Source organism: Cryptomeria japonica, chromosome 3 (assembly GCF_030272615.1).
Source record: "Cryptomeria japonica chromosome 3, Sugi_1.0, whole genome shotgun sequence".
Classification (NCBI taxonomy): Eukaryota; Viridiplantae; Streptophyta; class Pinopsida; order Cupressales; family Cupressaceae; genus Cryptomeria; species Cryptomeria japonica.
The window spans coordinates 663,374,411-663,393,196 of NC_081407.1; the positions used below are offsets into that span (position 1 = coordinate 663,374,411).

The following is an 18,786-nucleotide window of genomic DNA, read 5'->3' on the forward strand; positions in this document are numbered from 1 at the left end:
GTGATCTGTAACATGGAGAATGACTCTTGCGAAGGGTGTAGGAAAATGCATTGGGAGTATATGTTATGGAATGATCGGGTTCTAGTGCAAATTTCTGAACCCTCAGTGGATTTTCATGGACACATCAATGACAGGGACCTCGGCCAACTTTTTCTTCTGCACAACCCACAACTGAGAAGAGCTGTCAAAGACTTCATTGGTGAAGATATTTTGTCCCCTCAAGCCAAAAGAATTATTTTTCCCTATCAACTTCTTAGTTCCTTTCTATCCAATGCTTTGGCTCTTGCAATCGATTCCTCTTCTTGAACTAGTGTTCTTTAAGTTGGTAAAACAGGATGTGCTTGCACTGGCCTTGTTCCATGAAGCCCTAGTAAATTATAATCTATGGTAGGGGTTGGCTCTCCTTGGTGGTTCCATGACACTTTATTCAATCCAGCCATGCTTACATGGTGCTTTATGACCATATAGAGCATTCCCTTGAACAATAAAACTTCTGCCATGTGAAGAACGACCTGCAAGCCAATTGGACGAGCAAATTATGCACAAAGTTAGAATCAAAGTTGGGGCTCTCATGGTGATCCTGGAAATAGAAAATGTTGATCCCAGTCTACCAATTTCACAACCGGTGGAAAGGGGATGGGCTTTAGATAGGGTGCTAGACCTCAACATACCGGTGCAGGATGAGGCCATGGGATGGACTACCTCTTCTCAGCTCGAAGTGGCTGAGGAGTGGGAAAAGATCATATTAACCCCTTCGAGAGATGCCAGACTACGACAACACATGACGGTCAATATCTAGGAGGTCCTTCATCCCCCCTAAGAAGATACAGTGTTGGTGCGATGAGAGGTAAACATTCCATCCTTCGATGCCCCTAAAATTCAAACCCATGATGGTGCAGCCATGGACGAGTAAAGCAATTCTGGCTCTGTTTTTTGCTACTGAAAATATGCTCTATTTTGATGTGTAAGAAAATCTATTGGCAATCGATATGACCCAAAAATTTTTGACTGCTCCTTGTTATTACCAGTCTTGGTCTATTCATTTATTCCCACCGGTATAACAGAACTGGTCACAGAGTCACCTTAACCTATCGGCTAGTATCGGTAATGAAGGTTCTTCTATGAATTGGTTAAAAGGACAACATACCAGTTTCTAAGTTCCAGTATAACACAACCGATAACCGGTCGTGGAAGCTCTACAATGTTTCGACAACCAGAATTCTGCTTTCCAAGTCTTCATGATAACCGGTTGTGGGGGTAGTTTTTTAAGTTTTTCTTTTGGAGTTGTCCTGACCCGCCACTCTAAATTTGGCCTCTAAGAGGCTTGTACCATGGGCAGGTTCTATCTCTCTATTTGGATCATTGGGGGGCTCCTTCTCATAGCCTCTTTTCCTCTTTGTTCATTGTATCTGAGCAAGGATATAGGGATTTCTTCCCGATTCTTTCCCTATTGAGCTCTTGAATCAGTTATCTTATTAATATATATATTAGTGGCTTGCCACTTTTGTTAAAAAAAAAATCATTGAAACACTGAAAAAATTGACCAAAATGATTTTTTTTTATTATTCCTTTGGCTGAAAACATCCTTCCAATAAAAACCAACATAGAAGAACTCCAAAATTTGCTTAAAATATTCATCTAATCCACTTGTATGAACACAAATGAACTCATCATATGAGTATAAAAATAGGTAATAATAGCATTATTTCCACCTTCATGATCCATAACCTCCCATGGTATGCCTCTTCCATCATCTTTAATGCCCAACAACCCATGCAATTGATCTCGTATATAGGAAATCTCCCTCAAAGTGGCTTCCCCTTACTTCCACTATAATACTTTGATTATCATATGAATCTCATCCAAATTGAATTTGGAAATGCTTTAAGTCTCAACATAAAGACTCTCCAACCCATCATCCTTTGAATCACCATAGCAATCCTCTCCTTGTGGTGAATCCACAAGGTCATTCCCCATGCCAAAATAGTCCAATCTATCATGTACCACTATAGGAAGCAAACCATGACAAGAAAAATGATCTTTTCCCACACTTTCATCAAGCATATCGAAAAGAGGGTTAGGGTATACTAGCTCTACATCCATAATAGGAAGAACATTTCCTACACAACCATTCTCAATCCAATGATAAATTTTATAGCTTTGTTTGATTTTTGAATAGACAAAGATTATTACCATGTCATTTTGATTAAAATTTAGCTATCATGATGCAATTTTTTATTTAGTCCCAATGCTACAATAACCATTCCATGCAATCAGTTGTAAACAAACATGCTAGGTTTGAAATCTTTGTGGGCAACATTATAGAGAAGCCATTAAAAATCAATGTGTGAGCTGAAATCCATTGAACTAAAATTGAAATCTTTTCCCAAACTTGTTGCATATTTTTTGAATTCAACCAAATAAAAAATCTTATGATTTGAAATATTCTTTCATTGACTAATAATGAATGGTGAACAACATGATTAACTTGGCAATCATCAATGTCCTGTTTGATAACTACCACAAGAGTGAGATGTCTATGAAAAAGAACACATTAACAAAATGAAGTATCTTCTTTGGGGGAAATCTCTTGGGTCTTATTATCAGCTCTTTGATAATATATAATTGACACAATTTTAAAATGCCCATGTGATCCATGATATCAAAAACTTTACAATCCTTGTGTCCTTGTATGTAGCTTGGTTCAATAAAAGTAATCTCATGATTAACTATAAAATCATGAAGATCCATAAGATATCATCTCTTGTGAAAGTCATCCACATGGATCTTATGCATCTCCATAATATTATCATACAAAGATAATGGATTTCTATTTGTAATCATAGAATTAACATTTTCTTCATTTCTTTCATTGTGTCCAAATTGCATTATCCTTCCTTCCTCTTGACTCTATGGATATCTTGGCTCCAATTGAAAATCCTTTTGGAGCTCAAAAATGCCTTCAACCAATTGGTTAGCTTGTACATGTAAGACCCCAATCTTGTTCGTAACTTTCACAACTTTTCTGATAAGTTCATTTATGATGAATTGATGTCTTAACTATTATTATTTAACATGATCTAGTATTGGATGGTTACCAAATGCAGATAGTCCAATGATGGAACATGATGTTTGAGATTGGAAAGGGATTGAGGAAGATTATTAGCTGACCAAAGAAAAAGGGCAAATCATAACAACTCTAAGACAGCTCTATCCAACTAAAGGGATACCAAAGGTAAGTTGTGAGGTAAGTCATATATATCTGAATTTAAATTTAAATTTTAATTGGTTAAAATTGAAAATAAAATTGATTAAATAGTATAGTCAAATAAATAAAAATGAATTTAAAATGTATCAAATTGTTAAAAGTAAAATCAAACATATCCAATGCATAATGGAACTTAGCATCATGTATATGTGTTATTTACTAAAAAATGAATTTGGTCTTGTCAAGGCTTGTGAGAAGGTGATCAAAAGGATGTCTTAGCCAAACAATTATTTGAGAAAATACATATAAAATTTGTCTCAATGGAAGAGAGGAGAACAAACTAGACCCTGTCAAAACATTTTAGTTATTGAAGTTATTAAGTGTGAATTAGAGAAGAGAGTCCAATATTGTTTTCAGTCAAGTTTAATCTTATTATCTTTTATTTTTAATTGATTGGAAATAAAATGTTAAGGTGAATTTGTTGTGTGAGAGTTGAAGACTCTATGGATTTTGTCAAACTTGGATTTAATATTTGAGGGTTTCTAAAGGGCTAAAGAGGACTTATTTTATGTGTTTTTATTATTCTTGGGGACCCTAGGTAGGATACTAATGGGATAAGGGGTCATTTTAAGTACTCATATTGTACTTGGGTCAACATATGATGCTTCTATACTTTCCATTTCTAGGAATGACGAGTTTATGGTTTGGGGATTGGAGAAGTGACTTGTCTCACTCTCCAACCCACTCCCCAAAGTGAATTTATGAACCTTAGGGAGAAGAATAAGGCTCACACATGTGAGCCACCTTCCAAGGTTAGGATAAGTGTACACAGTTCACACCGCCCCAAGAGTCTCACACGTGTGAGAACTTATGGCTAAGTGTGATGAGAGGGAAAGAATGGGAAGGTGACAAGTTTCACCTCTCCATTCAAGGGATTCAATTTTGAATCCTTACTTAACCTTCAATGGAGGAGGAGTTTGGGGAAATTTAGTTTTTTGAGAAGTCACTTTTGGTTTTCTATTGCGGTGAGGTAAATTTGGTTTTTTACTGGGGTGACAAAAATTGGAGGGAAAAAGCTCTTGTAATGGAGTTGTCAACTATGTGGGAGGTCATGGAGGAAGGAGGAGCTTGACTCTCACAAATATAATGAAGAGATAAGTTTCTTTAATCTCATCCTTGCCTTAACCCTCTCTTGTGATGTTAGTTTATTGTTGCCTGGATTGTGTCTTGAGTAGTTGCTCTCAATTATCTCTTGTGAGTTGGGAAAATATTATTTTGGGAACATTGTAGGTTGGAGTTATGAAATGTGAAATCTTGCGCGTTTGTAAGATTGGTAAATAAATGTGAGGAATGGGCTTATGTTGGTTCTTCTATCTTAGGGGATGGCTAAGGTCTCAAAATGGCCTAATGATGTTGTGGTAGTGTTAAGGATATAGCTTCATCCAGATTGAAGCAATCTGTATATACGTACATGTATATATATATATATATATATACATATTGCTTCAATCCGAATGAAGCTATATCCTTAACATTCCCTCTTAGCAAAAGAGGATTGAATTTCATAATTGAGTTTTAAGGAACAACCATCTAGATATACATATTCATTTGACATGATCATTCACTTAGTAACACTTACTAGTGAAATACTTCATATGTCAGGGAGATATGGGTTATCTGATATCCAACACTCTGGGACAAAAACTACTTGAAGTCTTATAAGATTACAACCTTGATTCTAGTGACAATTGTAACATTGTCATTATCATAGGCTAAACAATTTTAGTATCATGATATCCGACACATTTCAGGACAACAAATTAATGTAGTCAATCATGATATGATTGTTATCATGTAGTCAAATTTGCTAGGTGCACTATTTGGGAAACCCCTAAACCCCACTGTGATTCACTATGATAATCAAAGCTGCATCAAAATTTCTATAAATATAGTCTTTCATAATCGATCCAAGCATATAGAAATCCCATACCATTACATAAGAGATATGGTAGACAAAGATGTTATCAAATTGACCTACATCAGCACTGAAGAGCAAAGTGCCAACATATTCACCAAACCTCTTGCAAAATTGAAAGTGGAATACTTTAGAGGTAAACTTGGTATGACTAAATTATAATGGAAATTTCTGATATTAATATGATTCATATGTAATTTGATGTATTCATGAATATCTTGGATGCAATATTGCATGTATGTGCTATGCCATGAAAGGTGATGATCTTTCATGTGATGTAAGTGTAAGATCGCTATTGTAAGGTGACGACTTTCACAATAGCTTGATCTGTTGTAAAGATTGACTACATTAAGTTTATGTCCCCGAATGTGCCGAAAATCTTGATACTAAATTTTTCTATGATGAGTTATTGAAATGTTATCATTAAATGGTTGTTCCAAAATATGTCGAAAATTATGATAAAAATCATATCATGATTGACTACATTAATTTGTTGTCCCAGAATGTGTCGGATATCATGATACTAAAACTATTTCACCTATGATAACGACAATGTTACAATTGTCACTAGAATCAAGGTTGCAATCTGATAAGATTTCAAGTAGTTGTTCTCCCAGAGTGTTGGATATCAGATAATCCATATCTCCCTGAGATATGAAGTATTTCACTATTAAGTGTTATTGAGTGAATGAACATGTCAAATGAATGTGTATATCTAGAAGGTTGTTCCTTAAAACTCAATTATGAAATTCAATCTTGTTTTTCTAAGAGGGAGTGTTAAGGCTATAGATTCATTCAGATTGAAGCAATTTGTATATATGTACACACACACACACACATATATATACATATTTATTACTTTATATAATAATCTATATGGTTAAGAATAATCCCAATAACTATCAGGGTCAAATTAGTTAGTGAGCCCAAGAACCATCATTGTTAACTAATGAACATCAACGGTGAACAAGGGACAAAGGGTCATGTCCCCATAGGGTCATGACTCTACATGACATAAGCCATGTAGGAGTCATGCCCCTACGTGGACATGAATCTCCATCCTTATATATGCAAATGCATCGACAACTTGCTGGTAATCGAAATCAATAACTGTGACAATCTCATGACCCAACAAGCTATCGACATTATCGTAGAAGATTAATATAACAGAGTTATATAGATATGCAGTGGAGGAAAACATATTCATTGCATTGATCTCATTAAATTCCATCCTTCCTAAATATTATCAGACTGTTATCTTCTCTATCTCTGGTCCAGATTCCTTAACATGGTATCAGAGCCAAGTTGGTAGAGAAATAATAAAAATAGAAACACCTCTTTTCTAGAAAAATCAAACTTGCATTCATAACAATTCAGAATAATTATGGTGAACAGTGTTAGAGTGGAGGATAGACTTGAAGGTGCATCCAACTTTGTCTCATGGAGAATTCAAATAACAACAATTCTTCAAGAACTCAAACTAGATGCATACATAGAAGAAGACACTAAGATGCCTGAAGACGAGCCAAAGAAAACAACCTGGAAAAGACACAACAACAAGGCTAAGAAAATCATAATTGATGCTATTAAAGATCACATTCTCCCAACCATCTCAAAACTAACTACAACTTATGATATGTTTAAGACCATTCAAAACTCATATGAAATAAATAATGCAAGTAGATTGCTCACTTGAAAGCAGCAATTAATGCATATCTACATGAACAAAGGAGAAACAATTACATCCTATTTCATGAGGATTTCAGAGCTGAAAGACCAATTATCAACTATTGGAAATAATGTAGATGATATGGAGCTATCACTAATAGCACTTAAGGGATTACCTTCCAGTTGGGAATCCTTTATTCAAGGCATTAGTGCTTGTCTGACACTACCAAAATTCGATCAACTCAAGAATGATTGCACTCAAGAAGAATATCGACTAATCACAAGAGGATTGGGTCCAAACAAAGAGGGAGAAATTCAAGCACTACATGCTAACACAAGAAATAAAGGGAAGAAAAGGAAGTTCAAATGGAAGAGAGGAAATAACCACAAAAGAAGAGACTTCTCCAAGATCCAATGCTACAAGTGTGATAAATTTGGACACACTCACAAATTCTATCCAGAAAGAAAGAAAGCTCAATCTACCATAGCTAAAGTCAAGGAAGTAGAGAATCGTCTATTTTTATTAGCCTTATCAAGTAAACTAAACTCAAACAAACATATGTGGATAATCGACAGTGGAGCATCACGACACATAACTGGATTTAGAGATCAATTCGAAACCTTTGAAGTCCACTCAACTGAAGAAGTTACAATATGATACAATTCTACCTATCTAGTGAAAGGAATTGGCACCTGCTCAATTCAATTGAGAACATGAGTTACATTAAAATTGAAAGAAGTTATTTTTGTACCAGGTATCAAAATGAATTTGGTCTCTATTTCAGGACTAGCTGATCAGGGATATCGTGTCACCTTCCATGAAGATAAAGTTCTACTATGGCCTAAAAATTCTAACATAAAGAATGCTATTTCTATAGGATCTAGAGATGGTAGTTTATACAAATTATATAATATTTAAAAACAAGCACTAAATCATGAAGTATCAAACTCTAATTAAATTTGGCATAGAAGATTAAGACATCTTCAATTTAGTGCCCTACCTTCTATAGGAAATATTACCACAGGATTACTCAATCTAAAATCTGATCATGTTGGAACTTGTAAAGGATGTTCTCTAGGGAAAAACTCAAAAGGGTCCTTTCCCTCAAGTGAACACAAATCAAAAGTTGTACTTGAACTTGTCCACACTAATTTGTGTGGTCCAATGTCATTACCATCTCTAGGGGAATTCTTGTATTATGTGATATTTGTTGATGACTACTCTAGAAAAACATGGTATCAGAGCCAGGTCCAAGCTAGGAGCCCCAAGCACACGAGAGGTGTGGCTTAAGGGGGGTGTTGGTGTTGGAAATAAGCCACACCTGAACTGACAATGGACTGGTCCAAGAGGGGCCAGTAGCTCAGTGGTAGAGCACTCCAACAGCGTATGGAAGGTCCTAGGTTCGAGTCCTAGCTGGTCGATGTCTCAACAGGTAGGGAGGAGAGTTTTACTTCTTCTATTGGCATACATTTCATATGGATCTTTTTTTTTTATAGTTTTGAAGATTATCGTTTTTGAAAATATGAAGAGGAACAAGCTGTCTTCTACTAGCATGGTCTCTGCTATATCTCTTACAAACGTTTCTTGGAGAAACATTGGAGTCTTATATACCTCTTGAATGCATGTACTAGAAAGTGAGAAGCAAGAAATAGGTGTTGTATCTATTGTTTTGTGGCATAAAAGAGTGTATGTCAACCTAAGATACTAGAAGAGTAACCCTTCATTTAAGAACAATGTAATAAGTCAATCATTTACATTTATATATTTCATTTGAATATTTAAGCATATGGAAATGAGAATAATGCTCATCGTTGAAAAGATATGTTCCTTAAGATTGAGATAGTAATGTATAGTCAATAAACATTGATAAGAGTAAATGTGACAATTAAATGTGATGAAAGAAAAAAAGAGACATATAATGTGTATACATCTAAAATTGGCTTGAGATAAATTAATTAAATATTAATTATTTAATCAATATCTATTCCTCTATCAATTAATTAATTCATGCTATCCCATTCCTTTAATGATTAAATAAATATTTATTTATTTAATTATAATGTTAAAACCTAAGTCCTAAATCTTCTAAAGTTTCCATTAATTAAATAATTCTAAATTATTTAATTCCTCTCCACTTCACTCTTCATATCGCTCTTCCATGTGAACCTTCCACCTCACTTGCCACCTCGCTCACATGTGGCTAAGATTTTTTTTTTTTTTCTAATATTTAATTGTACATTTATCTTTAATATCTCTCTTAGTCAGAATAAAGTGAGAGAATTATGTGTCACCTTATCTCCTATTCACTCTCCACCATTCCTATTTTCAAGACTTTGGTTTCTCCACCTCCATGGTCAAAGGTGACTCATGAGATAAATATCTCATGAGGCCTACCTTTTCTCTTACATTCCAACAACTTGGAATGTTTCCTCCTCCACCTCCTCCTCATGGTCGTGGAGAGCATCATGACATGTAGCTTCTCCTTCCTCCTTTTCCCCCACCTTTTCAATGTAGGAGGAACATCCTTCTTTCTAGCTCTCAAAATCCAACCAATTCAATCTTAGCCATCTATTGTCTCAAGACCAATTCCTATTCATTGATCTTTTCCACTTAAGATCAAAGCCTTGGATTTCCTATAAAAGGAGACCTCGTGTCCTCATTTTGGGTAATACTCAAGAGTTTAGTGTGCTTATTATACTTTCATGCTTTCAAGAGATCATAGCAAATATCAAAAGTGTTTCTTTGGATTTGAGCTTCTATTAGCATAACATAATCTTCATTGTTGCATTTAGCATCATAGGTATGATATTTTAAGCTTCGTTACATCATTAGTTTCATCTCATTAACACACCATCTTATCATCATCTTAGCTTTGCATTGTAAATTCATTCCACTTTGCATCATTCAATCTACCACAAAGTTCATTCTCTTTGAAGTCATGTTGGAACAAGGCTAGTGCAAGATTCTAAGAGAAAGCATCAATACCAAGATCTCAGAAGATAGAACACAACGCGACAATAAAGAGGAATCAACATTTTCAAAGTATAATCTATGTTTTGTTGATTTCTTTATAATTTCATTGGCGACACTTGATTTAGTATAATTCTAGATTATTTGTGGTATATTAGTAGGTAGTGTAATGTTTTCAAATTCCAAGCTCACATAATGTATTAAAATAACCCTTATCATATTAATCCATTTTAAATAGGAACCTATTTGATGTCATGTATATGCAGGCTTTAAGAAAGCATAGACTTATGCGATATATCAAATAAATATTATAAATTCATATCTAAATGCATGATCCAACTAAATTATATGTATACTATTTAGAATATGAAAGTTCATTTTTAAGACAAAAGAAAGGTGTTTGTCCACATTATTGTCAGGACTGGAACTCCTCTTTGACAGTTTAAGGGAGAACAAATAAACAAATCCTTGCACAAATATAAGTTTGAATGTATCATAATATGTGAAAATAATAGTAAATAGAATGAATAAAAACTGTCACGAGGCTCCAAGACTACATAATAGGCTCAGGCTCTGCAAGACTTAAGGTCTCGACCCATGATGATTCTAAGTTCTAGAAAATATAGTAAACTGATTTCATTTATAAGTAAAATTTCCCCTGCACTGTGAGTCTGCAGTATTCATGTACTCAAATAACATAATAACATATATGCCAAAGGGGAGAGGTTGATGTCTTCATGAATTATCTCCATAAAGTTGGACTAACTTATGAAGTCCTACTAGCCGAAGGCATCTTATCTTCTTTCACGTCTGTAATACTTATCATTGGATCAACTAATAATGAAGTGCAACAACAAAAATAATTTGAGTAGATGCAATTCATTTCATTAGTTATTGAAGGTCCTTATAAATACATAAAACTTCTTGAAGCTATTCTAAATTTGAAGGATATGATAATTTACTTGATCTTTTCAATTTAAAAGAGTCTATTGTTGAGATATTTTAATAAACAGTTATTTTTTCTTAGATATTGAACAAATGAAAGTTTTTTACATATAGAAACATTTGTCATAACTACCAAATCTATGTATAAAAAGAAACGCAACTAAAATGTATAATATTATGGCATACTATTCTAAGAAAAGCATGTAATGTTTTTTTTGGCCACACTTAAGTTATACAATTACCAAGATGGTGTTATATATTTTTCTCTACTTTTCTATATAAAATTATATAATAGATTGGAATGCAATTTATTATGTGAGAACTGAATCAATTTCATGTTTCTTAAACGTATATTATTTCCAAACTTAAATCAGTTGAATTTCATACTTCTATTATCAATATTGTTTTCTATTAACTTTAAATGTAATCAAATAAATGTTTAATTGTCAATTATATTATTTTAATGCAATTAAATTGAATAAAAGTTACGATAAATATTATGAATGTATACTTTTATGTGCCATGTTTCGTTCAAAATTATGATCTAAATATCTAATTCATATATTTAAAAGTTAAACAATCATTAAATAAATGTCAATTTAAAACAATAAATTAATCTAATCGCTCTATTTTTAGTAAAATGACTAAAATGATTCAATGGGGAATGAATCTAGAGCTTATGCTCTTCAATTATTTGAGCTTATTTAGTAGTATGTAGTTGTGGAATGATTGACTGCTCATCTATGTTATCAGAAACCAGAAACAAAAGACTGATATACAAGGACAATATGATAATAAATTATTTAAAAATTATATATAATTTTTTTTTTTAATAAACATATGGAGGAAGATTGATAACATAGGTGCTCAAAAAAAAAAAGGAAATGGTGAAGAGAATAACAGAAATTTGGAAAGAGAAAAGTCTCTTATTATAAGAAAAGTACACTAGTATACTAGTACATTGCTTTTTCCATAAGCATAACTATATAAATATTACAGAGGTAATTTCAAAGAGAATTGGCTATGCGATCATATAAATAATCACATATATAAGAAACGCATTTCCCATCTCCCCTTACATTTCTTTATACGTATTTCTGATGATTTATATGACTTCAAAAGAACTAGAATGGATTTTCTGAGTATATTACTTGCATTTATGTCCTTTCAAGATGAAATGGTTGGAAGTGGAAACTGTGGTTATAGACATATGTTCATGTCCAGAAGTCTTGGAAAACAGAAGAATCCGAAGGCTGCTGCGAAACAAGGAGTGGAATTTTCCGAGAGTTTTAGAGATTGAAGCAAACAAAGCATTTGGGCATCTGGGGCGCACCATAATCTGATTCATGCGCACGCACTGTTTCTCCCAATCTGTCATTCTCATTCTCATCCGACAGAATTCAAATCTGAGGTCTCTGTTCTCCATTCGGACCGGTTCATACCCATCCCTGGACGAACTTAATGCACTCAGAAAGCGCTTGTTCATCACCTGCGAAGGACAGTTGTCTCCATATTCTAATTCGTTTCCGCTTCCGCTGTTGATTTCATGGCGAAGTCTGAGCTGCTCGAAGTAGAGAACTTGCACGACGACGTGAAGAGGAAGGCAATGGTTTTTGGCGGCGTACATGCATGCTTCCGCCGACAGCTTTTGACAGTCCATCAGCTTGCATAGCTTGTTGCGCTCCCCGTCCGTTGCACCTGGATGAGCCTATGCAGTCAAATTTACACCCAATTCATACATAAGAATATTTTTGGTAGATTTTTTTAAAAAAATGTTTAAGAATAGTCTTTTCAAAATCATCTTTGTGAATTTTATTATGACTTAATCATAGTCTAAATGTTGTATAAAGATAATATTACTTAAACATTTTAAGAGATTAACTATTTTTTAACATTATTTTATTTTGACTCAAACAATTTTAATCATAATTACTGCTTATTGCATTAACATGAGTGACTCATAAATAGTAGATTAAAATTCATCTCTTGCTATTGTTCATGATCCATTCCATGTAACAACAAGGAAATACTAATACTCGTCTAGAAGTTATCTATTCTAATATAATTCCAATTCAAGATACTAATACTCGTCTAGAAGTTATCTATTCTATTATCATTCCAATTCAAGCAAGTATAACTATAGTCTACTTAATGCATTTAGATGACGTGACTGAAGTACTGACACTTCTATAGGCTCACCCATTCCAATACTATTTTGATTCAAGCAAGCTTAATCATAGTCTACTTAATATTCATTACATTAAGGTAATAGAGGTAAAATGTCAAAACTTCCTTGGATTTTATTTATCTTTATTTAGCCTAATGAATTAGAGCTTAGCTCTTTATAAGACAAGGTCCTCTATAACCTCTGAAGCAATGTGCAATAGACCCTCATCCACACTATGGGCAAATTAGGAGTTGAACCCACAACATGGGCTACCTAAAGAAATAGTTGAGATTGAGTGAGCAAACCCTAGGGGTCAGATTTCATTTATCTAAATACTACTACAAAAACTTCTAGGTAGGTCATCCAACCCAAAACTACTAAAACTTGAACAAATTAACTTTTCCATCTTAGTACTACTATGATTTGAGCAAGAATGATCATCCACCCCAATATTTCTCAACACTACTATTGAAACTTATGGAAAGATCACAAATCTCAATACTACAACTTGAATATTTCAACTAGTACTTTGAAACCAACAACTTATTGATGCTAAAGGTGAAATTATCAAAACTTCCTTGGATTTTATTTATCTAAATACTAATAATAAAACTTCTTGAAAGTTCATCCAACGGAATAGTACAACTTGAACAACTCAATTGTTCCATCTCAATACTACTATAATTTGAACAACTACATTGCTCTAAAAGAATTATCCATGCCAATATTTCTCAATACTCCTATCTAAACTTATAGATAAATCACCCATCTCAATACTAGAACAACTAAAATATATAAATAAACTATACTTTAACTACTCTCATAACAACTACTTACCCACCTCACATCACTTTATAGACCAAAATTACCCTATTTAATAATATTTGAAAAAAAAACTAATTTAAGAGCAGCCCCTACCCTTAGTTTGTATAGTTATTTGGAAATGAGAAATATAAAAAACTGGAATATAAATGTGTTTAAATATGAATAGAACCTTGAGGCAAATATCAATGGCCCTGTAGAGCCCGTCATCAACCAAGTGCCCTTTCTCCCCAACAGCCCCCGCTAAAAGTATAAACTTCGAGATGTTCAAGTTCTTGTCCGGTGCAATCTCCGCCAGATAGCTATCCATGAGCGTCGAAACCTTTTCCATGGCGTTCCCACTGATCTGACTGTCAATCTCCACCGACCCTTGGTCATCTTCCTCATATTCATCACCCGCAGAGTCTGTCAAAGCGAATGCCAAGAAATTGGTAACAACCCGCTGCACAACCTCCACATCAAACAGAGTATCAGAGCTGTGCGAAAAAGAAACAACCAGAAGATCATGAGAGATCGCACGATCGAGACTCATGGCGAGTCTCGACTCCAATTCCATTCTGCACTGAGGCGAAGCATCCACTGTAATGGCCGTTCTGAGCAGACCAGAAAGAAAACTGGTTAGGGCCGCATTTTTACCCGGCGGAAGAAGAGCCGCAATTCCTTCCACCACAGATCGCTGGTCTCGCTGCTTCTGGCTGAGACCATCCAGTGAATTGTGAGCGTAATTCAAGAGAGACCCCACTTACGATTTCCTGCTTAACTCCTCTGGCTTTCATGGCTCTCACTATTCTCTCAAAGAAATCTATATGCATTTCTGTCAGTTTTTTTACCCACGATTCTTCCAAGCCTTTCTGGTCCTCTGAATCCCATCCGTTTCTGCACACCATGAGCTCGTTGCATGCCACGGACACGATTTTTTTAATGCATTTGTTCACAATTTGGAGATCGTCAGCGAGTGGGAGCAGGTTATTGCAGCTGCGCAGAACTGCTATGGTGTTTCCAAGGTTGGGGAGAACGATGTTATTGAAGTAGGATTGTGCGAGTGAGTCTAGGCCATGGATATTGGGTTCTGGTTCCATTTCTAGGTATTCTGCTGCGCATCTTATGGCTGCAACATTGTAGCTTGAGATCCCGGGATCAAGCCCGTAACAGTACTTTGCCACTAACTCGAAAGCTTCTGATCCTCCTGGCAATTCCGGAAGATTCAGATACGCTTCCAGTGTGTCTGTGTCGCTTGATTCCACTGCTAACATTCTGCTATTCGACCACATTTCGATACCAGGGGAGTCTGCATATAATTATAGCAAATGAAATCTCTGAGGAGTCAAATTGTCGGCAAGTTCATAACTTCCTTTCATTCAACTCATTTCAGTTAATGATATCAGATTTGAATTGTAAATCTCGTAATTTTATTGTAGTAAATGATAAAGAAAAATGGAAGAGTCAAATAAATCTTATAACTCTATCAATCACAGGAAAAAACAAACATTGATATAAGCGAATTGGATACAATTTAATTCAAAAATATCAAAATCTATGTTATTATCATAAATATTATTTTATTTGGCATTAGTTTTCTATAGTTCATGTTGAAAAGTAGAGATTGTTTCTAAATTTGTTGTGCAAATCATATCCAGTCATCTAATATCAAAGAGAGGAAAAGACAGAAAGCAATGATTTCTGTTGATGTTTCAAATCATACTCGGTCATCTAATATCAAAAGAGGAAAAGAAAGAAAGAAATGATCCCAAATATAGACCAGAAAACATACACTACAAATATATAAACAATCTTTATTATTATATGGAATTTTAATTTGACAATTATTACTTCATTTGAAAAGATCACATCTTTACATTATTAATTAAATGATCTAAACAACCAACCAAAAGTCAAAATCTTACTGTAAAATCAATTTGCTTTTATATTAAGTCTTTCAGTCAATGTCTCAAAATTAATGTACATCAAAATATTCATGCAGGCCCTCGCTGGGCTGGCAGCCCAGCGGGCTTCATGCCCTTGCTGGGCTGGCAGCCCGGGGGCTTCATGCCCTTGCTGGGCTGGTAGCTCGCAGGTCTGGACCTCCATCAAAAAAATATTCATGATATGTAAGTGTAGTGAACATTCTAATCAACATCTTCATTTGTAAGTTATAGTAATATTTGAGATCATACTTCATGTTAATGTGACTCCATCAATCATGGAGGTAAATATTACAAAAAAATTGTATACAATTAAATAGAAATTGCAAGATCTACACCATTATCATTCAAACATTTTTTTATTTGACATCAGTTTTCTAGTTCATGTTGAAAAACAAAAATCGTTTGTAAATTTGTTGTGCATGTTTTTTAATTGGCATTTCCACTTACACTCAATGATATATCATCAGACAGAAGAAACGAAAGAAAAAAAAATAATCCAAAATATAAATCAGAAAACACATACAATAAATGAATTTCATAATACTTATTTCATTTAAAAAAAACCAAGCCTTTACTAGTTAAAAAATAAACTTTAAAAAACCCACCACAAATCAAAATCTTATTATAAAACTTTAAACAGATCATATTTTAAAATTCAGTCAATGTCTCAATGTGAATTTTCTGTTACATCAAAACATACAGATATCCAAAATCTGTAGGTAAATCAACATCTTCACCTATATTTAGAATGATGACTAATCCACTGAATCAATTCAAAATTAAACAAAAGTGAATGATTGATAAGCCTTTGTGTGTAAGATTACCTTGTGAAGTGCAAAACGAGTTCCTCCAGTTTCGACAGTCAAATCGCTCGGAATGTCCAAAGACAACCTGAACATAAGATTAAGAAATAAAAGACTAAACCCAACACACACCAATATGTATCTTGATTGAGGATAAAATTCATCTTGTAGATACAAAAATCACAAAGATGTAACATTTGAATATTTCAATATTATGTTCGACAAGAAAGAAGTTTATGCCATATTGCTGGATTTTCGAAGTAGAAAATCAGTAGGCTTCATTGATAAATTCAAAATGTGATATAAAAAACCAAATTTGTTCTAGTGCGCATACCAGTCCAAGCAACTCGGAATGCTTGTTAAAATCATGGCGATTCAATCTTCGTGCACGCAGTGAAACAGAAACAGAAGAAATACAAACCCAATTCCCAATTAGTGCGCGATTTAATCCTTATACAAAGTTTTCGAAAAGTTTGTTGGGTTTTTCAACTTTGGAATGATGGCGAATTGCAACGGTGTAACAAGCTAATGATGTGGGGAAGTGGCGGATCATTTTTCAGATAGCGTGCAGTGCGAAGATTATCCTACCAAATTTACTCTAAAAGTTGGCCTCTTTTCCGTTGAATGAAAATGAGAGACAAGATAAAAAGTGGGTTGAACAAAATATTGAACTGTATAACAGTAAGTCATTTAATGCACATATTTTCATGCAATTTCACGCCAGATCGCTCTGTAAAGTATAATTACTACCACCATAATCGAAGTTCACAGCTCTCTATAAGCTTGTTTATTTATTTTATAATTGAAATTTCGTTTCCATGCTCTCACTGCAACCAAGCACCCCAACGAAAAAGCTGCTAGTTATTTGTGCTAATATTTAAAGGACGAAGTTGAGCTGTAGAACTTTAATTGCAAATGATGAAACTGGAAGTGTTACAGTGCTGGAGATTTTTTTATTTATATAGATTCCGTCTTGGTGATGAGATGAAACTTTTCATTTTGTGGGGTTCTCTCGCCATGTGTCAAAATACTCGTCAACTATTAAAGTATGATTGTAAAACTATAGTATTCCTGCCTAGGGAATCTAGCTCGGGTTTGAATTTGACGAGAACCTCTCACTTCCAATAAGACACTATTACAAAAAAAAAATATAGCAAAGGATGGAGGCCCAAAGAAATCGCCCTTAATTTTGTAAGAAAATATGAAAATTAACAAAGGATTGTTTAGCTTTTATTTTTGCCTTTAAGACTTTTGGAATCAATCAAAACTTTTTTTTATTTATTTTTATTTTTTTATAACTTAGGGCTGTCTCTCCCACATGATTGCATCAAGTGAATCCGACACGGAGTTGAACCCAAGACCATGGGGAGCATGCCCATGACTTAGGCCTTCTCCGCTTAACCGGATGGGCTGGGGTCTTACCCCCTTTCCTCAACCAAAACTTTTTATATGTGTAAGTTGTATCTGCTACAAGCAATAGAGTTGTGTTATTTTCGTACCTTTGTTTCGATTAAACCTGTCACATTGTGGTTGGACCTGAAAAAACACATATTAACCATTGATTAGTTTGTTGCTTAATGTGGAACCCACTTTCAATCTCTAGTTCAATTTTCGTTATGTTTTTTGATTATTTTTATTTTTAATAAATATTTCTTTTTATTTCAAATTATTTTTTGGAGAACAATGCAAGGGGGTGTGTTTAAACTACCGAGACATCAATATTATTTAATTAATACTATTTAAACTGTATTAATTATTCGTCAAATAAAAGTTCTTGGGTGAGGAATTGACTATATTGAGCGTGTTCCTAGTTGTGAGTGCATGATGTTGACCCTTTTGAAGGTTCTTCATCACCTTGTTGATTGTGATTTCCTGATCAAGATGGGTTGTTTAACCCTTGTTAGACTATAATTGATCTTTTGGTGACCAAGAAATCATGTTTGATTCCTATGCCTCGTGATCATTGTGTTGCTTTCCTTGTCAAGGTTGGGATTGTTGTGTTAGTTATAAACAAGCAAAGAAATTAATACAAAATAACAGAAAGCCAATAACATAAATGCAAAACACAAGTTTAATGTGGTTCACCACTAAGTGGCTACGTCCACCAAAAAAGTAGGGAGTTCTTCTATTAATGAATAATGCAAATACAACTCTCTCTACAATACATGATTGTACACATCTATATATACATTCACATTCATGTTTGGAATGAAGAGTCTGGAGAAGACGAAAGGTCGTGACCGTTGGGCTTCACATCCCAACATGTTGAACCTCCTTAGTGTTGGTGCTCCTATTTGTGAGA

The 18,786-nt window shown here is 34.2% G+C and overlaps 1 protein-coding gene across 1 annotated transcript; it reads right to left on the reverse strand.

Annotated features, from left to right (window-relative positions):
• Positions 1-317: 317 nt before the first annotated feature.
• Positions 318-15,027, reverse strand: LOC131874314 (BTB/POZ domain-containing protein At5g48800-like). Its single transcript, XM_059217627.1, has 4 exons — positions 14,503-15,027; positions 13,929-14,447; positions 12,101-12,475; positions 318-512 (listed from the first exon to the last, which is right to left on the reverse strand). Exons 1-4 carry the CDS (start codon positions 15,025-15,027, stop codon positions 318-320), a joined length of 1,614 nt encoding a protein of 537 aa, XP_059073610.1.
• Positions 15,028-18,786: the final 3,759 nt, after the last annotated feature.

Coding starts and splice junctions, on each gene's coding strand:
- LOC131874314 (XM_059217627.1), bottom strand. CDS start 15,027: ATGTGGTCGAATAGCAGAATGTTAGCAGTGGAATCAAGCGACACAGAC. Junction 12,476..13,928: donor CCATTGATATTTGCCTCAAG/GTTCTATTCATA, acceptor TTGACTGCATAG/GCTCATCCAGGTGCAACGGA. Junction 513..12,100: donor TGCGCATGAATCAGATTATG/GTGCGCCCCAGA, acceptor ATTGGCTTGCAG/GTCGTTCTTCACATGGCAGA.